Here is a 23852-nt window from a genome sequence, read left to right on the forward strand (position 1 = left end):
CGCCGGGATTCGAACCACCGATGCCAGCTGGAAATAATAACACAAAATCACGCATGAATTAACGTGATAATTCCTTACTTTTTCTTTTTAAACTTATTTCATCATTAATTACGAAAGGAAGAAAGAGAGAGTAAATTGATCAATTTAATTATTTCAGCAAGCAACTCTATGAAATCAATGAAATTATAACTGTAATAGCAACTAGACTAATTACGCAACATATACAAAATGACCTCGATAAAAGGTTTAGTTTCTTTTCTTTTCTTCTTTTAATACTAAAAGCTAATGGAGCGACAAATTTATCTTACGGTGACTATTATTTTTACTTTTTTATTGCCATTCTTTTTGTCTAATCGTATAAAATATCTGTTATAAAATAACGTTACTCTTACAGAATTGGCAGCTTGTCATACAAATTGAATCCTCGGTACGCCGGTTTCTATTTTGTTTTTAATTTCATAAACGGTGACAACATTTTGAGAAGTTTACAGACATTTAAGAGAGAGTCAGGTAACTACAAAAGAAATGCAATGATGTTCTTTCGTCTGTAGTTGTTACATTTAAAAATAGTTCTTGTTATTTAGTTAAGAAGATTCCCCTCGCGGTTTATTTTGAGAGTACTTGCGCACAGATGCTATACGCTTACAACCATCCATGCCTACTCCGGCATTTAAGCTCGTGCCTTCAGCATGACAATCAATATCACTAATCACTATCCCGTCTGGCTGGCATTGGATCCGCACAGTTAACAAAATGAATTTTAAAAATCTTTATCTGTGGTTATTTAAAATTACCTTCTATTTTCATTCTAAGAATCTAAAACCTGAAGGCTGATGCTTAGCACATTTCTAAAAATTTCGCTGTTTTGACTCAATATCGGGTCGAATTGCATTCAGTTTCATAACGTTGAATAACAAAATTCTAAACTGAAATTCTTCATGCACTTAGTCTATTTGATTACGACAAATCAGGCTAGGGTTATCTGCCTAAATGGAGGGATGCCTTCCTGGAAGCCCTTCTAAGGCAAAATAGCTTGTATATACACTCATTGCCGTAATAATTTGCGCACAAAGTGTCGTCAGAATGAAATGGGATTTTACATACGTAAGTACTACTTTGATATAAGTGATTACAAAATCAAAGAAAAAAGGATCATTTATTGCAGAAAAAAGTACACATGTACGGAAGTTTTAGTACTCTGTTGAATCATCTCTAGCGCGAATGCAAGATGCAAAACGAGCTGGCATTGAGTCATAGAAGTTCCGTATGGTGTCCTGAGACATCTCGTTCCACAGTTGCTGTAAACGCGCCTCTAATTCGGCCAATTTCGTAGGCTGTCCAACTTACCGTCCCAAATGATCCCAAATATGCTCGATTGGTGACAAATCTGGGCATCGAGCAGGCTAGGTAAGAGTGTTAATGTGGCAGAGACAGTCTTGTGAGATCCGTGCTGTGTGTGGCCGAGCATTGTCTTGTTGAAAACAGGCTCCTGGGATCACTGCCAAGAGTGGCAACACATGTGGCTAAAGGATGGCATGGACGTACCACTGGCCTGTCATTGTACCATGGGTCAATATCAGGGGTGACCGTGTATCGTAAGCAATGACACCCCATACCATCATTCCAACTGTGGGAACGGTGTGTCGCTGTAAAGCGAAGGCAGGATTGAGGCGTTTACCACGTGGCTTCTACACACAAACACAATTGTCATCACTGGTCAAATTGAATCTAGATTCGCCGCTGATAACGACCTGGTTCCATTCTGTTAAAGTTCAATCCTGTTGTGCGCTACACCACTCCAAACGGAGGCATCGGTGAGTGTGTGTCATTGATAGCACACGTATTGGGCGCAGTGATACAAGATGTCCATCAACCAGGCGCCTTGCGATGGTTCGGGAAATCACATGGGCCCGTAATGAAGCTGCTGCTAGTGTCTGGATAGCGGCCAACGAAGCAGTTGCCTCTACGCGTGCGTGTCCTATGATGTGACGGTCTTCTCGATGACTGGTCTGTCGAGGGTGTCCTGAGACTGGTCACCATGTAAATGGCGTCTCTTCTGCCCATTCCAACATTTCCTCACAATAAAATCAGAACGATCTACGTGACGAGCTATTCGCCGAGCTGACCACCCAGCTTCCATCATCCCGATGATTCATTCTCTCTCGAACTCTGACAGTTGCTGATATTGGCTTCGATGGCGGCGTAACGGCATGTCTACCTCAGCGTTTCCTTAGCAAAAGACTAAGTACACTCAAACAAGCTCTGCTTACCAGTTTTATGCTCCAAGAACAACGAAGTTCAACGCGCTCTAGTGGCATTACGCAATGCGCAATCACGATGCATTTATAATCATTTGCATATCTACCCAACATGTACCTCCATGTCAAGTTTCGTTACGATCCCACAATTATTTCTTGGTGTGCAAATTTTTATGGCAATGAGTGTATGTTACACACGGGGAAAACTACAAAACGCATACGCAGTTAGTCCGTTCGCCTGGAATCGAACCGAAGCCACTACCAGTGTTCAGCGACTTTACGGCCCTGCCGCTGGTGGGCTTCAAATAATGCTCTTATGTTCTGTGGAGGAAGAACATGAATCACTTTGATCCTGTGGGATTCTGTGGGGGAAGAAACATAAATCACATGAATCACTTTCTCTGTTTAAATTTTTATCCCTTTTTTAGCAAGATACTTTAACAATATAAAAAATACAAGATTCAGATTTTTCGAATATTAAGCAAACTATTATGTATTTGCTTTATAACAGAGTTTTAGTCCTTTGCTTTAAACTGGACAAGCAATGTTGGCAATGGAATAAAAATCTTAATGATTTACTTACTAATATTTTAGTACTTTACTCTGTGAGCTATTAACCAGCTAGAGAAAAACTAGCAGGCATATGCTTTCACTATGGAAATCACGCTCTGTCTAACCATTTCGTTCCAACAATTTAAATACTCTCTTTCATCTACTTCACTTGTATCTTGGCTAGGAAATGCGAGGGGAAATAAGAGCATTCAAGAAAGGCACACAAATTAAAATAACTACTAGTAAAACTTTTAAATAGGACTCTACAACTCTATGTATCTCCTTTAAATTTTCTTTCACACCTGAGGATGGCATGTTTTTCAGAAAAGAAAAGCATAATAGAATAAAACACGAGAAAACACAAAAGTTACTGAATGTATACTTTACATCACTGCCTTTTCATACGTGGAAGCATAATGGAAAAGCCCTGCAGTAAAATATATTTAATAATTTCAGGGTTTTAGTTTTTTAGTTGTAAAAATTCAAATAGAAGTAACCTTTTATAACTTGAAATGCATTTGCACTTAACCAGGAAAGTAATCATTTCGAACAATGGAGGAAAGACGTTGCAGTTTTAATGAACTCTCTTAAAAGATTAAAATCTTTTTTATACGCTTTTTTTTAAATTAAGTTTCTTAAATGTATTCTGAAGTAAAACGAGAAATAAAAAAGGCATTATATTTTCACTTAACTCGAATGATGTGAAATTCCAACCACAAATTTTATATCCGGGGAACATACTTTCTCAATAACGCTAGACAACGAAATTAATGAAAGAATCATTCTTAAGAATTCTCTTTGCCCTTCTTTTAGACGTAGAAAAATATTGCTTGCCTGTATGTATAAAAGTACCACTTAATCATTTTTCGAGATGCCATATTTCAGCTGAAGTCTAATAGCAACTAGAAAAATGATATGAATGAAAATGCAGTAACGCTGTCTGAGCATTACTGAATTAAGCGAAGTCTGAATAATTCATGATATGTTGGCCGTGTCTTATCTCGTAAATACTATAAAAGATTTTCTGCCGTCTGGTAGATTAACAGCACAAAAGAAGAATCCGAAGTTAATTTCGGAGCAGTGTATATATTAAGTACGCACATAAACATACCGCAGAGTTTTTATGAAGCAGCAATAATTCACCTAAGATAGAACGAAGAGATCATCACCTGGATTTGTTCTTAAAACGTTTTCATTTAAAAAAGAATGTAAAATAATTACAAGAAACAAATTTAAAAGAATTCACAAGTAAAAAGTAAAATATTTACCTAGGGCAAGACTAAATTTTCAGATAATTTTTAAGAGAAACTGATTAGCACTTAAGGGATGCATGAAAGAAAACGTATTGAAACAACATATATAGCCAATTTGTTCCGATCACCAAGTTTGGTTTCGTTTGGTTTAGTCGATTATGGCAAAGCACACCAAGGCTATCTGCCTAAGCGGAGGGACTTTCTAAGGGAAACTGGCTCGTATACAAGTCCCACGTAGAGAAAACCACTAAAACGCCCATGCAGCCAGCTCATTCGCCTGAAATTGAAGCCATGTCGGAACCTATGACCAGGAATCAAACCTTGGATGTAACTGCCAATACTAGTCGGATATAACTACTTTAATAATTCGTATTGCCTACACATTTTACATAATTTTGAATGCGTAGTATATACAGGTAAATGGAATTATATTACACAGAAATAATATAATAAGCATAACTATTGCTACTTAATATTATTATCAGATTTTTGAAAATTAACCCAAAGTTTGATCATGGATATTCTATTAATAACGGGGCACTTTGTTATGTTTTCCTCTCAGATCAAGCTGAAAGTTGGTTTATTTAGGAGAAATTATGTTTTAGAATACATAATTGAGCCCAATTCTACGCAAGCGCAATCTCCAAAAGGAACAGGATTTCAAACAAATGCTTGGTTAGGTTAATTTGATCACGGCAAAGCATGCGAGGTCGCCCAGACGGTATTGTGGTTAGGGGAACCTACTACGGTACCAAAGAGACCGAGTTCGAATCCCGGAGAAGACATGGATGTTTTAAATACTCTGCCGCCCCGACGCAAATATGCGGCGAGCCTAAAAGTCCTCTCGTGTCGATTGGTTGGAGTGGAGAGGGGTGGGAGATCTCCGGATCCCCCCGCTGGGTTCAATCAATCAAATTTGGGGGTGAAAAATAGAAGTCCAACCCCTCTACGGAGTAGGCTCTGGCAACCTTTGTTCCATGTAATATAGACACCACAACAACAACAAAGCACGCGGAGGCTATCTGCTTAAGAGGGGACGTGCTTTCTAAGGTAACTAAAGGTAACTTTCTAAGTTAAAATGAATCTTTGAAAATTTATACCCTATTTTCATAGCGTTAGAAAATGGAATTTATGCAGCAAAACAAACTGGATAGTAACTGCATTTTTACTTCAGAACTTTATTTCAGTTAATTCTTAATTACTGACTGATTCTAACAGCAACAGCGAAATCAAATGCAGTAACTGAAAAAGAAATACATTTTATTCAGAAAAATGTCGGGTCTCGACAGCACTACGTTACGCTCAGCGTGCTTTCAATGCAAAGAGAGCACGATTTCAAAATCTGACATTACTTTCGTCAAAAAAATCATAAACGACTGTTTTGGGTTATTTAGTTTACGAACTAAAAGTTAACTAAAGTTGTTAAACTAAATTAAAAGTTATTAAATCCGAAATTTGGATTTAATATTTTTGCGGCTGTTAATTGGAAATGAATGTTTTTGAACTAATACTTTTGTAAAGAAAATATACCTTTGGGAATTTTAAATTCGAAAATTTAATCTGTCTTCAGCAATGTGTATATATTGTTAGTGCGAAAGACAGAAACTGGAGAATGTCGACTTTAAACACATTCCCAACACGTTAGGCGAAAGACCGAATATTTGGTTCTATTCTTGTACATTCGGACTATCACCAGCGTATGTCGACAAGCACAGGTATGGTCTGGTGGAGGTCGAAACGAGAAGCCGAGAAGACAGAGGGTCAGGAGACAAAAACGCCAGTCCTTTGTTTTGCCGCGATTGAGATCTCGTGGCATCCATTTCTTATGATCTGGAATACTGCTATTTGAGTTACGTGTCATCTATTTTTATACTTTGGAACACCACTGTTTGTCAGTCTTGTGCAAGCTTTGCTGGTGTGTGCAACGTTTTCTTAATTTTTATTTTTTTATCCATTACCCTAATTTATACTAAATGGCTACTACAGTGAAAGATGATCCTTTTTTTTTAAATACTGCGTATTAATTGCGAGAAAACGAAAGGACAATTATATATTTTTTCTCAAGAGAAGAACTCTAAAATACTTTCTGAAGTGATTTCTGCTGAAACTAAGTGCAGTACAGCTTTGGATTACAGATGATTAAAACGTTTTGACGTATTAAACTTAATGGTGAAGAGAAGTTAATTGTAACATTCAAATCAAGAGAAACAAATATGTAGTATTATGTTACCAATGATGAGTTATTCAGTGTACTACCTGAAAATCATACCAAAATAAGGCATAGAGGAAGAATAGGTCTGCTTAAAGAATTGCAAGTTATGTAAAATAATATTACATATGAAATTGTAATGTTGTATTTAAATTTACATAAACAGTGTCAAATGAAACACACTGCACCTAGAAAAGGTATTGTTGCAAAACCATTGGTTAGTTTGGCGCTAAACATCAAGATGTCAAGTCGATCTGATAGACATGCAGTCTCGCAGGTATGGTTGCTATAAGTTCATAAAGGTATATGAGGATTATTTGACGAAGTTTGTCCAGATACGAATTTTGAAAACAAAGACAGCTGAAGAAGTAACGAATCACGTTCTTCAAATATTTTTAACATTTAGTATCCCAGCTGTACTGTATTCAGATAATGGTACAAAATTCAGTAATCAAGTTATATACTTACTATGTGGAAAGATGTTAAGATAGTTCATGGAAAGCCTAAAGCCTCGTCACTGTCAAATACAAGGCTCAGCTGAAAGGGCCAATCAGGATATAGAGAATATGTTAACTGCGCGGAAGAACGTTAAAGACACAAATAAATGGTCAGATGGCTTGTCCTTTGTACAATTTGCCAAGAACACTACATAGCATGAAGAAATACGCCAAATTTCAAAAGAACACTACATACCATGAAGAAATACGCCAAATTTCAAAAGACTACAAAAGAACATATCCGCTACGATTTTGATTTAAAGTAAAGAAAGAGGTTAAAAGAGGTTGCTTTAAAATGAATAATAAAACAATCGGCTGAAAATGACCACTTTCTGAATTTTTATTGGTGCATTAAAGGGTTAAGTGAATCCGAAATGATGACAGTTAATTTGCAGTTGAACGGTTCACTGTTCAACTGCATAAACTGCTTTAAGAGCATAAAAAATTGGTAATGTTTATCCCAGGCCTGAATGTGTTATTAAAGAAATTTATACTATATGTTTGGTGCACTTATTTACAGCTTTCACACAATGAAACAGTATTGTTTAATATATAAAGTAGTTACTGTGGTTAAGTAACATTTACCATGGAAGTCTTGAAGCATACAATCGGTTTAATTTACTGCCATTTCTAAAGCTTGTAAATTTCTATTCTAACTTTCATACTACTATAAAAACAATATTCTGCTATGTATCATTTTAGCTGACAAAACGTTTGGCGCAACAGTCAGCCTTTCTAGGGAAAAGTTCACTTATTCATGTCACACTTAGATGTTTCGCGAAATTGTGTTCAAAAAGATATTCCATGTTTATACCTGTCTCTTTCCTCCAGGGAATTTCTCAAACGATGTTGCAACTGAAGAACTTCATGAGACGAAAAGAAAGCAAATTATATATGTATATAAAAAAATCTGATTCTAGGAAAAAGGTTAAAAAAAATTCCGAAGTACCGTTAACATTATTACTAAAAATAATGGGCAAAAAAGAAATATTTCCCAGCAAAATGTTAAGCAAATCAAACTAGCCATCGTAGCCTGAAGACTAATAGGATCGATAGCCATTCTACTCAGTGTCATCGAAACAATGTTCACTTTCACAGAAAAATTGAAATCGAGCGGAAAAGTGTTTATACCTTTTACAAAATTTTAATCAAATACTTGTAAGAAATGTAACATTAGTAAGTAGTATTTATTGTAGACAGAGATAAAAAGTGCATATTTTGAAAATGAATTCTGACTTGTTGTTTCTAGAGTGACTTTCGCAGAATCTTATTTAATTTTCGGTATCAAATAAGAGCTTAGATTTGCTTATGATAGGAGTTAACTGTTCGAGTTAACTTCCTGCAATGAAGTAAATATTTGTACTCTAGTTCATTTTATTTGTAAGATGATGATGCAAATGATTTTAATTTATTACAAGAACTGAATAGTCTGCAGAGGTTATGCTCAGAAACATTTTCTGCGCATTTTCTAAAAATGTTAATACTTGATTTTGCAGGAAATGCATGAGGCAATAAAAATATAAATGTGCATTCGACTGCTGTTTGATTATCCAAGGTCCCTTATATTACTTTACAGAATTTTTAAAAAATATTTAATACTCTGATTTCAGAAATTAAAATTATTAGAATATGGTATTTTTAAGTTCTTAAAAAATGCGCGAAGTCAACGGAACAAATACAGTTTTACAAGTTTCTAGATTAACGCTTAAAATTAAGATAATTTTTTTTCAAAGTTTTCTGGAATTAGTGACATTCATTCGTAAGTTTCATTCTTATCCCTGTGTTGTTCCTGGGTGGAAGTTATACAGAAAGAGTATGAAAAATACACTCGGAAAAAATACTAAGTCGCATTTGTAATGTTCTGACCAATTATAACAAAGTTAAAGACTGTTGATGAACTTAAGGATCATAAACACGGATTGAAATAGCACATCCTGGATAAGGACTAATACCTTCTAGAAGAAATCTCGTGCTAATACAAGCCACTAGAAGCTAGGGTCTGTAGTGTGGTAGCAATCGCACTGTGCTGGGTGACACTGGAGTTTGAACCAGATGTGAATTTTGAGTACACAGTGATATTTGCGTCTAAAAATAAAAAACACATATAAAAATAAAGCGAAATAAATACAACTGAAACTACTGCCACTGAAACTCACAGGCAAATTATTCTATAAATAATATAATGCTTCTTAGCGTAACGCAGTTACTATTATACGGCTTAGAATGCCCTTCACGATGGCGTCTCTCCCTATAAGCAGATAGCTTTGGTATGCTTCGTCATGATTAAAATATAATCCCTTCTAAATTCCCATACTGTAAATCCTTATATTTAATGGCTTACGCTGACACGAGATTACTTCGGAGTATACGGGTTCCTTCCTGCACACACTGCAAGCGTCTAACTTTTCTCATTACTTGTGAATTCATTCTGCATGCTGACGCTAATTGAATATTTTTTAAACTGTGATGAGCATATAAGAAATAATGCTCATCCTTTCAGTAATAAATTCAAAAAAATTCATTTTGCAAAATACGAAGTTATTTTAGCTCAAATGTGCCGTTAAATAATTTTGAAAGCAAATGCCAGTATAGGAATGCATCTTATGCTACTACAGCTATGCATGTTTCTTCCTCATGCGAATAATACAAAGAGAATCCTGTTTCATTAGTATGCGTCTCGTCGCTTAGCAATGATTCACCACATTCTGTTTTAGATTCAACGATTGCTCCTTTCCACCCCTGGTTGGCACTGACAATTTTTACACGGTTACACTTTTCCGCTTCCATGACGGTAAAATTGAATAAAGAATATTGCATGCGTTACATTCTAATCTTTTTATCTTCAATTCGTGTCTGATGAAAAGTGAAAGCTAACAAAGCAAATCTGAGGCGTTTGTTTTGAAATCTCTTCCTCCCCTCCGCATTTATTTATTTTTGTGCTTTTCTCAAAATATTTTTTCTCCTTGTGTTTTGCATCTCCACGCGTATTTCCTTTCCTATCATAACCTAGATTTATGCTTTAAAGTACACAATGTGTTGCGGCTGAAGAAATAAAATGAAATAAATCATAAAAAATGAAATGAAAAGGTATTAAAGGTATAAAAAGGTATTAAAACATAGCCAAACAACTGCTTTTACTAACAAAATAGGCTAGCTTTGGTTAGATTCCGCATGCACATTTTATGAATAGGACAACATGAAGAGCGAAGTGCCCACGACCTATAGTAGCCTATGTGCTATATTTAGTTCTGCAAAATCTGAAGAGCAATTTTATTAGTTGTTGGTTGAGAAATAAAATCTGAACGTAAGAAATACTAAAATATTTATGTTTTATAATATACGATATATATTTTAATTTAAAATGGATAAGAAAATATAAAATTAAGGCATGATGAAGTACGAACATGTGGCATAGGATTGGCTGTCGTACTCCAAATTATTGAAAATCTTGCAAAACTTGTTGGTGGTTTTCTAACTCTGATAACAGCAGGCGTTCAGGTATAAGAGACGGAAAAAAATTAAGGTAAGACGTAAAACCCACAATTCTTCCAAATCACTTGTAGAAGCGAATGCTGTGTATGAAGCATGTAAAAAAAGTTACTTTTGGTAAAGATCTTGAGGAATAAATTGGATAAGAGATGAATTTTTGGAAAATGGTTTTAGAAAGGTTACTTTACATTACACTTACACAATCAAAAACTGCGTTAGCTTTTCTTGGACATATTGAAGATATAAACAAGTTATGAAACAAGTTTTGGAAGTACCACTATGAAGTGTACGTTATTTGAATTCTACCACACAAAATGAATTAATTAAATGCAGTGATTATAATTTAGAATAAATTTTGGTGAAACAGATAAATGAATCGCTCCTTTTATTCCTTGTTATTAAACGCTATTCAAGACATACCGAAGAAGGGTCAAATGACTGTCTTTTTAAAATATATTCATACTGCAAGAGGCGGCGATAATTCAGAAGCCTTAAATTTTATAATTACAACTAATATATATGTAGATGAAGCACTGCTCGATTTTATGCTGTAAAAGATCATTCTTCCGAAGGACTGAAAGAACTCATTTCCACTTTCCTGAATGAAAATGAAAGTTCAATCAAAATGCATTAGGAACAAGAATATGATGGCGCTTATGTTATAAGTGGTGTGACTCCACATGTCTTCCAGCGAAAGATAAAAACTATTCAGCCAAATTCAGAAAATGTACACTGCTCGTCTCAAAACTTAATAACTCGCCATGAACGACATTTTAAGAGGTTGTAAAGGCATCGCATCTTTTTTTTTTTTTTTTTTTTTTTTTTGTATATTTTCATAATAGATATGCATTTATTCTTTCAGAAAAAGTATACACGTTTAGCTTTTGTTAGCAAATTTTGCAGTGGAATCAGAAATGACTTTAAAAACATTAATCCTGACTCTTTGGTGAAGTAGAATTGCCTCTCTAAATGCTGTAAAATTACATACATTCTGAAAGTTTCAACTGAAATCCACCTTGAAAGGAACCAAAAAGAGAAGCGGGAAGAAGGACTGCAGTTAAAAATGAAAATAGCAAATTTTGAATTTATCCTTATTTGTATATTTATGCATAAAGTATCAAATGTAATAAAATACGTTTAAAATGTTATAGAAAACAAGTACATGTCTAGATGAAACAAGGCAATATTTAAATAATAACCTGCATAAATACAAAGAAACAACGAAACGAATTTGAGATTATTTTTATAAAATCGAAACAAATGGCAGAAAAATGATGTCATTTTGATGAGTTTTCCACACATCATATATTTCAATCCCACGAAGAATATTTTAAAACGAATTTATTCTACTGCGTTTAGACATTTTAACATTAGTAAATTATCGATTTATTGGCATGATAAATGTGACAGATAGATATGATTTTTGGAATCTCGTTACATAGTCCCTGCTTTAGAAATTAAATTAGTACAAAAATGCAACAATTTAGTAGATATTTATTCTGAAATATTGCTGCCGGGATTTACTTTACAATTTATTAACGCAGTACAATTGCGTAAAGTTGGCCTGAATGAAAATATGACCATTCAAGAATTTGGGAATTTAATGTTAAAAAATAACATTCATGAGACAGCGACTTCTGTGAAATATATACAATTTTCTTACTATTTCTGACAACTCCTGCAACTGTTGATACAGAGGAAAGATCTTTTTCCAAGCTAAAAATCATTAAAGATTACGGAAGAAATATGACTGGAAGAAGGAAGAATGATTAACACCATTAAACTTTCTTTTGCTTCTTGCCATCGAGCATGAAGAGTCAAGTGAAATGGACTTGAGAAATATAATAGAGTCTTTTGCCTCGAACAAAAGTATGCAAACGATGGCACGGATTATGTATTTCATAAATCCATTTATTATCGCGAATGTAACTTGATTAGTATTTTTTCTCTTTTCAGTTAACTATATTTATTAAGACTGTTTGAGTGTGGTTTTGTTGTTACCAAGTTATTAGTATTAAAAATAGTCTCTAATTGATTAAAAACATTAATCTATGCTGATGGACGAAAAATGCTTATATATTATTGTGTGTGTGTGTGACAAAAGTTCTTTGCAATATTGATGGTGTAGAACGTAGAAAGGTTGAATCTGTAATGAAGAGTAAGAATTTTTATGGCGTAGAATGCCGAAATGACGATCTACAATGAATTAAGAAACTGGCACCCGATGCAGATTAAATCTTCATTTTATTTAATTTGGCATTTGTGGCCGCAATTCACTTGGCACTCTAACCGTGCCTATTCAAGAACATTTGCATTTTTGATATTGTTGCGATAGGAAGTGAGCACAGCGAAATAAACATGTCTAGATCTAGCAGCATCGAGGTTCAAGTTAAAGTGCGCATTTATAGAAAATCTCCAAGCGAAAGGTTTTGGTTTAGGTAAGAAAAGTTTCAGTTTTCAAAATTCTGAGTTTATGTTCCGAATTAGTTACGCCATCAACGCTCGTAAGCCATGTGACATAGATCAATCTAGAAATTGCGCAGTCCAGAAAAGTTATTGTTTTTAGAATACAGAGAGGAAATAACAATTTTAAAAATGAGTAACTAAGAAACTATTAGTATATTAAGTTATAAAGCTGATTTACATATTTTTATCTTACCTATATATATATATATATATATACATACTTATTTTAAGTTGTGCCTAAAAGGTCCAAAATTTTTAGTTACGCCACTGGAAGAGCAAAGCTTTTAATTACTAGTAATAAATAATTCCTTATGATTTAAGTAATAAAAATGTCTTGTACGTAGGTTAAAGTTCGCAGAGATGTTTGTAATTTATGTGATATAAAATTAAGTTTTATTAGAACCCAGTGACTAAGTTACCTAATGACGATTTATCACATTTTGCAACTTTTCAATTTGTAGCACAAACACAGGTCCAGTTTAAAATCAAATAACTCTTTAATGATAATATAAACCAAAACAATGAGCACAATCATTACACAAAATTTATAAAATTAAAGCCTTCTCCTGATCGTGTTTCAAGTAATATTTCTGATAAGAATTTTATCTAAAGGAGACGAGACGAATTTTAAGGTTTCAGGGACCTATCATAATCTACCTAATCTTAACTTATTGCGACGACTTTTAATCATTGCAACCGTTTACTGTCTAAGTGAACTTCAAATAACCAGCCAAGAATATCCAAACATCCAAATATGGCCTCTAGAATGCGTATTACTGTGACACACATGCAAATGTTTTCAATGCTACGGAGCAACTGTTGCACATATTCTAGAACTTACGATATTTTCAGTGTGGTCTTTACCTACAATCACCTTGATGGATGTTTGCAAGATCGCACTTATTAGATTCATTCATTATAATGCTGATTCAGTACCTGCTGCTTTACGGACACTTCGGACTTTGTAGGAATTTCCAAACAACACTTCCAAAGCAAGCCCGAAAATGATGAAAATTTTAAAACAACAGGATCGTTGGCCGTTCATTCTGGAAAGGAAGAAAAGCCATTTCATCAGAGTAGATTCTGGTTCAAGTAAGAGGATATAGTTTTCAAAATTTAAGACCCGAACTAGTGTTTGCTACGTAGCATAGGTGTTCACTGTCCATAAAATTCTGCAGAACCATTGAACTACGCATAATATTCTGCAGAATATCATCCGATATTTCTCTATAAATTTTCACTTCTGCAGCAGTTGTTTCGACATTGACTCGTGACTCCAATTCTCGCTACAGTTACGTCATATACCCTTAATTACGTCATATACACATTTTCACATTATCCTCATGAACGATTATGGCTGTAGAAAACGCTTACTAGGAGAACTAGGAGAACGTTAATTACGGGCACCTTCTAAAACACCTTTAATTTCGATTGTTTACCTTTCCAAATTCAATACATACTAAAATAAAACTTACCTTCATGCCTCTATAGATTAGATTTTCAGTAATGCTTTCAAAAATGAGGTGTCTGAGGTCAAATTGTACTAGAAATTTTTTAACTGCTTTCTTGTTTCTAATAAATAAAACTTAGTGTTTCATTTTTCTTTTCGTTCGCAGAAAATTTATTTCGTTTTCATTTGCCTATATGCAAACCGTTCCACATTTTTAAATCTGGGTATGTTTTGCATTTCGTTATGTTTTTCAAGCTAGAGATTTCGTTCAGAGCACAACTGTTCTTAATACGTAAACTCGAATAACTTCATTTATTTCCCTTAAAAGGAGAAGATGGAATATTTTATTATTTCTTCGATGGAAATCTCAATAAATAAATATAGGCTTGTGTCCAGAACTCGGTTCAAATTTTAGATGAGAAAAGGCAAGTAACAGAAGATAATACGATATCTACTATATGGACAGAAATTGAATATGCTTTTCTACCTTAAATACATACCTAACTTACCATTCGGTTAGGATATATTCCCCTTGTTTGAATGTTGGACATGACGAATCCCTTATCATCTCCATTATTTGAAGTAATCTGTTATTGAAACAAATAGGTTTGATTATTAATTAACTCACATCAGTTTAGGGTCAGCTTCTTGGAGAAAGATACCATAGATTAGAATATTCCAAGAGAAACTGGAGAATATTTACTTTGCGTTTTAAGAAAACCTGCAAAGTATTCTTAAACCTAGTTCTTCTCGCAATCAGCTGGCCCACCAAGAGCCGAATAGCATATTGAAAAATACCAATAATTCGTCTGAAGCCATAAATCTTCCCACGCAGAGAAACTGGCTGATACGTACGTTCAACATAGATATAAACTAAGTTTCTTCAGAAAGTCCTTCAATAAAGCATCCCAACCCTACTCCAGATGTACCTAGAGGTCTTTGACAGAATGTAGATAATTTAATCATGTCATCAGCTGAAAACCCGCAAGCAAGACGAAACTACCAGCGTTCTGCTGCTTTATCTATTCTGCCAATAGTGGGCCAAAATGAAATTAAGTTCATAAATGTCAGTCATTTGCAAGCGATGTAATTTTTATAAACGTCGATGAAAATTTAGATCCCGAAAACTAAAGAAATTTTAATTCAATCAAGGTACAGTGAAAAATTAGGAAATGAGTGTAGTTTTGTGATATCTACCTAAATTTACCTAGAGGTTGTCCAAACGGGCAATCTCTAACCTAAGACAAAATGACTCTGAAATTACGTCGTTTACAAGTAAAAGTAAATTTTGGAACAGATTCCTGAAACAAGAATCTCTTGGATGGCTATCAAGGGAACTCGGAATGTCTAAGAGATTAAAATCCCAGAACTAGGGTTCGCTTTTGAAAGCGGAAAGAGCTGGTCTGGTTTAGCTTTATCTCTAAGCTCTGCACTCGAATACAAAAGCAGTTTTTTTATTTCTCATTTATTAGTTCTCTTCTCAGTATACATTCTTTATTTTTCTAAAAAAGACCATCAAGCGCTAATGAGAATCTACAGTGCATGAATCTTAAGGAAATCAAATAATTTGGAAATTATAAAATGATTATTGAAAAAGAGGTTCTCTTGAAGAGTAGTCAGGTTTTTAAGAGATTGTAAATTTTCTGAAACATCCTCAAACAAACCAAAATTTCTGAACATGTTCAACTTTTATCTAAAATTTAAGCAATCCTAGAGCCTTTACGTAGGATTCGAAATAGCAACATGGCCTCTAAGAAACCAAAATGGTTACACTTTCGTTATCCATCCTTTTTACTCAAAATCGAATAACGCATTCCCGGAATTTTAAGTTGAAGGATAGGTCTTAGAAAGGTTAAATTTTTACAGTTTTAAACAAGAGCCTTAGAAACTAATCTAATTTATTTTCAAGGCGAAAAAGGATGCTTAATTACGGGAAACGGTTTCCCATAAAGTTAGAACAACTATTCTGTACTTTATGCGAAAATTCTCTTTAACAAACCTTAAGTTATTTGATAAAAGTTTTATACTTCATCACAGAGAAATTTCAAATGTTGTATATGTTCCAGTAAAACAACTTGCATCAATCAGTTTCATTTTTTTATTCTCTTGGCTATATGAACATTAAATCATACCACCAGCTGTTACGTTTTCCCTAAGATGATAAACCGGATCATAAATTGTATTCTTTCTGACACTCATATATCCCAGCGATCTGTTTTGTAGTTGTTTACAAGATTCTCATATTTTCCACGTCGTAAATTTTTACAGACTCATTGCAGCTTCCAACTTTATTCGCGAGAGTTTCTCCGGAATTATCGAAACTAGGAGGAACAAAAAATATCCGACAACGATATTGCCAGATTCTTTTGATTTGATTTTGACATTTTGCTAAGCTTCATCAGGAATGAATTGAAACTACATTCTTTTCTGATAATTATTTTGCTTCTTGACAGGAATATGCTTAATAATACGTTACAAGTCACTGAAGAATCTTGTTCAACAGCTGCTTCAAATATGGGACTTCAACTATGTTGAGAAATATCTCAACAGCTGTTCCGAAGTAACTAGGAATTTTAACATCACAAAAGGGATAGAAAAGTCTTGAGTTTATGCTTAAAGTCATAAATGCGTTTCAGAGTTACCAGACAATAGCGCTTTATTATTTTCATAAATATTAATTTTCATTTGCAGGTTGAGATTATTTTATTTAAACTACGCTTTTAAATTTTCGTATCATAACAAATAACGCAAAAATCTTTCTTATTCTCTCACTAGAAAATTTTGATTAATTGATTTGATGAGACTTTTTTTAAAATGCTTATTTCCTTGAAGATTTTGTCTTCCACTCAAACTTTACTGTTATGCTGTACACTAAATAGCAATGCGTTACTCAAAAGAAACTTATGATTAGCAACAGTGATAAAGTTGAACTTTGTTTTAAATACTTACAAAAAATAACATTATATTTTAACTACGTTACATAGAGACTGTTAGGCTTTTCGTTGCAGGAAATGTGAAAAACAAATGTGCTTTCGCTGAGATTCAGTTGCGCACTTTCCCAGTTGCTAGATGAATGTGCTAACTAATCACATATCGGACATTGTCACAACCCTTTGCAACTACAGTTTGGATCTGCAAGGTTTCGCAATAAAGTTCAGTGAATGTATTCATAAACAAAAGATTCTTACTTAAATCCAGAAAACACTTTATATTCATTTAAAATAATGCCCATTGTTTACAGTTCACTTCTAACAATAAAAATTCCGGAAAACTGCGGGCGAAGTCCTCTTTCGATATCCCATGAGGAAACCTTGTTACGTGGTTTTGACTGTCTGAGATATCCGAAAAATCTTTCACCTTTACAGGCCCTTTTCAAACGCAAAAGCAGAAAGAAATAGCTTGGACCAATATCAGGTGAGTGATGGATGTTCGAGGCTAAAATTCTTTACATGATGAGAGCCATATGTAACAGGGTTATGGGGAAGGGGACAAGAGCCCTTCTGGGTGTATATGATAAAAACAAGTGCTCTGTGATAAATTTGTCAGAGCATTGCATCTGTCAAAGAATGCAGTAAGCATTGCCTTCATTCTTGAATTCTCTGGTCAAAATTTCACCTTACGCATAAATTAATTTTCCCCTTCCAATTCCAAAAGCGTTTAAAATTCGTAAACACTTCATCAACTTATTCAGCATGTCATCGTTTACATTATGCAGATATACCAATTTTAAAACTGAACTTCAAATTCATTTTCTGTTGTATTTTACAGTCGCTGCTCACCTTTGAGTTCTAGAATGCTACCATAAGAAATGCGCGAAGTCTATTCACACACCGGGCTGAGACATGTTACAGAGTATCTTTATTACGTTTCGTCCTTTGCCGATTACTGCATGCGCATCTTATGACGCCCTTCACCGAACTTTAGAGTTAAAACTTTTTATTACTTTAAAATTTGTATGTCATTTGTCATTTATAAACCACTACGCTCTTTAAATAACGTGCATTATGCTAAAACAATTAGGATAAGGTTAGATTTTTTTTAAATATAGCGAAGCACATGAAAGCTATCTATCTAAAAAAAAGGGTAAGTTTAGTCAAAGGCTTTTTATGAGAAACAGGCTTTTTATGAGAACTATTTACGTTACACATGGCTAAAGCCACAAAACATATTCAAGAAGCCAACCCCGTTTCTTTGGATTCGAACTCCTGTGGAACAACAAGATTTCATCTCAGATGAGTCAGAACTATCTTCCTGGCCGTCCAAAGACTACCACACCTCCGAGGATAAATATATGGTTTTATTAGCTAAGCGTAATCAACGAGCGACGCATTGTGTCTTAATTGCATGATGATCCTACAGATGATATTCCTGACGCTATGCTTGAGTTTTTCAAAATCTGAAATTTTATTTGAACACCCTTTCTTCTAATTTAGGTTAAAATAGCAAGCCGAATAATAATTATTGGATAAGTCAAACATTAAGAATCAGTGTAATATTGTAAATTTTGCAGGACTAGTTTCGATAGTTTAACTACAGAACCACGTTCCTCAGCTGCCTAAGAACAAATGAACGAGATAATTAATTGGTGAATTAGACTTTCTAGAGGCATTTCACATTCAAAAAAATCTTTCTGTCTTCTTAACGACCCTAATTCCAATCCATCTTTATCTTCAGCCTTTAAAGAAACTATATTTTAGTTTCCTTGTTTCTTCAATAGATGGCGCCAGTAGCTTATTTCTATCTAGCCATTTTTTCTTACCTTATCACCGCATTTTATCTCGTTCATTTGCACTTTGGTTCTACAGTTAAACCATCGAAACTAGTCCTGAAAAATTTACAAATAATACACTGATTCTTGTTGTTTGACTTCTTCAATAAATCTTTTTTCTTTTCGACGCAAATTGGCTCATGATTACAACAAATAGCATTTCTTGATCAAATAAAATCAGGTGGACTGGTTTGTTCCCAAAGATATGTTAACTTTATAATCTCGGGTACAAACTTAATTAAATCGTTGAAAAAAATATGTACCTTTTTTACCTGCGAATTCGATCGCAGATGAACTGCCGATGCGATAAGAATGCTACCCGTGTATATTAAAGCTAAAAAATGAATACGTTATACACGGATCTCACTCTCGGAAGATTATTTACGCATTATGCATCAATTTTTGCGTAAAAATATGGAACTTTTACATTTTATTAAAGCTCACTTTATTAAATGTTATTTAGTTAAATATTCGTGATGTAATTTAGGAAAATGCAATTTCTTTTATTCGTACTGGAACTGTATCAAAAGTTGTAGCAATTTTGAAACTCTTAAAATTTCTACTCTAACATTAGAAACATCGAAATTGAATGTATTAAAGAAAACGGTAAATCCTATAGCTAGTTATACAACAAGTTATAAAGGATACATATTATATTATTCAAATATTGAAAACTATTTATTTAAAAATATATGTGCAGTAAGCTTCGAAGCAAAGATGTAGGTATAGATCGACCGACATTAGAAAATTTATAAAAAGATACTGTCGTTATTGAAAGCTTTTGAACGAAAAATTCATTTCCTTAGCGGATTTATTCGTCATCGTTTGACGATGTTTCTTTTCAGTACCAATAAATTCGACAGTGAGAAGGGTTGATAACATAAAGACCTCTTTTCTTTTTCTTGCCACTTGAGAGCTATCAACTTCTTTGTTGATCCAAAAAGAAACGACATTTCCTTTTTTTCCTATCCATAGTACGTTTTTCTTTTCATCCAAACTCCGATTTTTAGTCTATCACATCGGTAAAAATTCGTGAATAACTGTAACAACTGGATGCCATGGATTATTAAATAAAATATCACTTTATTCGAACATTAGGCTTATCACTTAGTCACAGAAATTACTAACGATTATACTTTAAAATGACATATGGTTAGTAATTTCGTTTAAATTGACCATGGTATACAATATTTTCGAAGTAAACAAAAAAAGCTGAGAGGTCAAGTGTGATATTCGACTTCCTAATGATCCTACCGTTAAATATTAAGCGGAACAATCCCTTTTGTGCACTGATAATGCTATGGCTTTGTAAAAACTATTAAAAGATGTGAAACGTTCTTTTTTCATAGTCTTTTAAAGTGCAAGAGTGAATTTTTCGAATCAGCCTAACTTCCTAGTTTTTTCATTATGTTAAAACTAACAAAGTATAAAATGAAGTTACGGTCTTGTGCAAATGTAGAAAAAATATTTTGATTCCTAGCTACTCTATTTTGGAGGGATTTACTATATGAAAAGCAATCTACTCATGCGCAATAGAGGATTTTCAGCCACACATAATTATTTTTTAATGAAAATTGCCTATAAAAGATTTATGAAGTCTTGCAAGCAGGCGAAGATCAGAAAATCTTGCATTATAAGCTAACTCCTTCAGCAACATTATGCATCTCTTTTTTCATGATTTCAGCAAATTATTAGACAAGTATTTTGATTAACCTTTCCTTTTTTGCTGAAATATTTGAAACGACTATATAAGAGTGAATAAAGTAGATGATTTTAGAAACGTATGACTTTCCACTTTTTTGTCACCACTACTTTGTTTTACGGTTTTAAGGCATTGATCACCCATGCGGCTTCTTAATTTTTACCATGCTATAAGACTTAAGATATAACATTCGTTTAAGCGCGGTTTGACAAATTGCCATTTCTATGAGGTGTTGTCATCCCACGTTCTAAGACATCTTTAATTTGTTTTTTAAATTAACAAATTACTGAAATAATTGAGCAATATACATGATTCTTAATAATTTATATTTTTATTTTTAAAAAGACTCTTACTGGTGTAATTTATCATCTTTCTGATTTATGGGATTCATAAATTTATGTAGATATCTGCATAAACATTGTTATTATTAAAATACATCTTTTAATATCATATATTACTCATCTCAGTACACAACAATCGCTTTTATGCCACTAGAAATAAGGTTACTTTTGTTTCGAAACATCCGAATGCACGTTAAATTAAAAGCCAAATTTATTTCTTATAAAACTAGAAAAAGAGTCTTCAAAGAAGATATTCTTAAATATCCTAAGCTATTTAGAGAATAAATATTAATTTACTGTTGTTGTTATCCACTTGCAGAAATCCAACGCAAAAATGAGCATAACATAATTTTAAAATTTCATATTTTATTGTCATTTAAAATAATTTCAGTAGACTTAGTAATAGTTAAAATGAATTGCTAAAATTTTTCATTACGAAAAAGACTATTAATAGTAAACTATAAAAGTTAATACATTGGTGAATTCTGAATTTATTTTCGTGACAGAAGATTTATTTTATGAAACTTATTATTCACAGTAAATTAATGATAAAAGTTCAGTTGTTTTCTCGTGTTTGGATATCGAACTGAACGAATAAAAACTTTGAAATAAAAATGAAAAGAACAGTAGGCATACATTGAGGGTAGAATAATCGTTTAAGCCTCCAGGTGAAGGTTTAGTATTTTATTTTTGATAAAATTATTTAAGGAAAAAAATAATGCAACAGCAATTCAAACCAGCTGAGCAAATGAAGGGTACTTACGCATTCAGCAGAACAGCTGTCGACGGGAAGATATCTAAAGGAGCCATTATTCAGCTGCATTAATCTTCTGAAAATTGTAAAAGATGTATTTTAAAGTAGGCAAAAAAGGAGAAACGTGGGATATCAATCCGGAAACTGAATTACAATAGCGATAAAATTATATTGCTTTTCTATCCCTGAAATCCATTTTGAAGCTTCAAACAGAAACCCTTCAGCTCACAGTCACAAGTGCTTAAGCAAATTGAGAAGCAGAAGCAATATACATAATGCAGAAGAAAGAATAAATTATGAAAGAGAAATAAAAAGGATGAAATTTTATCCAATTTAGAATTTCTTTTTAAATTGCTCTAAAGCATATGGCGTTTACTTGAACTATGGTTCGTGATTTCGTTAAGTAATTTCTGAGAAAAACTGGCTTGGTTTTTGCATTACGCGTACATAAAAGGTTAATACTGCTTAGGTAGCTAGCCCCTTCAATCATCGGAAGCTAGTATGGAACTAAACTGATGGTCATCCAAAATGAAGGAAGCATCCAAACAGCATGAAACTTGCATTATGTGTATACCGCGATGGAATATACAAATTATTACGATTTCAGCGCACGTGCACATCATGGGCGACTCTACGCTCCTTATAATCCTGTATAAAGGGAGAAAGATTCATGTTTCGAATAACGGGAATTGTTCGCTCGTGAGATTTTTGTGTGTGTGCAATTATATAACAGGCCACGGCCCCTTTCCGACGTACTTTGCAGAAAGGGGTCTAGCAACAACTGATATGTGTGTTTGTGGCAACGTGGGCTCACCAGACCATTATGTCACGGAGTGCCCCTTAACAGCAGAATAGTACATAAAATTCCCAACTACCAATGTTCTGCCTTTCAAACGCCTTCTCATAAAACATCGAGGCACGCGGCAAAAGCTTAAATGCATAATGGCCAAACTAGAAAAAATGGGCATAGACCTCTGCAGGCCGGAATAGGGCACCTGCAATAAACATAAAAGCATCTTACAACTGTGAAGACTCAAGATGGTTGCAGGGCCAGGGTAATACCCGAGTAGTCATAGAAAGCCGTCCGGGTGCCCTGTCCTGCTGTCACCTGTCACCTGTGTGTGCAATTTCAGTAGGCCTCGTAGAAAAACACGAACATCACTCGAGCACGTTTCTGAGTTAGACTGAGGAGAATCCTTGCATACAGATATTGCGAATTATCATTCCGGGAAATCGGTCATCGTGTCGAGCGTAGCCAACAATTGTCATGCGAATATGGAATCGATGAATGCAGAAGAGAACGATTGACGGACAGGAGCAATTGCAACCGCCTCGTTGGTACACTACATGAGAAGAAAGGCATATTGTATGCATGGCACTGATGGAACGCACTGTAGCATCCGAAACCTTATCACAGTACGCGTTCATTGCTTCACTTACCGTAAACTTTAAACCATAGGAATTTGCGTTTGAAACGGTGCACTGAATGGTTGAGATGGACATCCAAATGGCATTAAATTATGTTTTCGGAATAATCATGCTTCTGCCTGCAGTACCACAATGATCAGTTTAGAGTTTGGAGACACCGTGGACAAAAGCTATGCGACTGTTGTATTAATGCATCGTCATAATGGTCCTGCACCCGATGCTATGGCTATGGGGTGGTATCGTATACTACTCCCGGTCCTTCTCTAGTATGCATTATAGGTACGCTAACGCCATATCTCTGAGGTTTCACAGCCTGTTCTTCCTAACCTTTAGGGCTTGCCTGTGGCCACATTTCAACAGAAAAGTCCGCAATGTTCAAGGTCTCTTCTTAGCCCATCATACTGCATGGGTTGTACGTTCTCCAGATCTATCACCCATCGAACGTGTTTGGTTAATGATAAGAGAACGGTCCGATAAGCTATACCCATGGGTACATCAGATGAACTTTGGCTACATATCGAGGTGGTACTGGTTGCAATTCCCCAACAACATATTCAAAGCCTCTTTCACTTAGTGCCGCTATATAGCGGTATCGTTGAAAATTTCTGCTTCGAAACAACATGAAGCTTCTCATGTTAGAAATTGCATCTAGTGTCAATGCATGTACGCCTGCTAAAATCACGTC

General features: G+C 34.3%; 1 protein-coding gene across 10 annotated transcripts in view; it reads right to left on the minus strand.

Moving 5' to 3' along the window:
• LOC118190083 (hexosaminidase D-like) overlaps positions 1 to 23852 on the minus strand; it is a 278340-nt gene that overhangs the window by 50130 nt on the left and 204358 nt on the right. The window contains exon 1 of one of the 10 annotated variants that reach the window (XM_085808044.1): positions 21749 to 21831. The exons of the other annotated variants lie outside the window; for them this stretch is intronic. Coding sequence (XP_085664170.1) covers positions 21749 to 21752 — 4 coding nt within the window. The 5' untranslated portion in view covers positions 21753 to 21831. Of the gene's footprint in view, positions 1 to 21748; positions 21832 to 23852 lie in introns of those variants that run through there. 10 annotated transcript variants of the gene reach the window in all.

The sequence above is a fragment of the Stegodyphus dumicola genome, chromosome X1, assembly GCF_044657685.1.
Source record: "Stegodyphus dumicola isolate Sdum_Otavi_A_Nest chromosome X1, ASM4465768v1".
NCBI lineage: Eukaryota > Metazoa > Arthropoda > Arachnida > Araneae > Eresidae > Stegodyphus > Stegodyphus dumicola.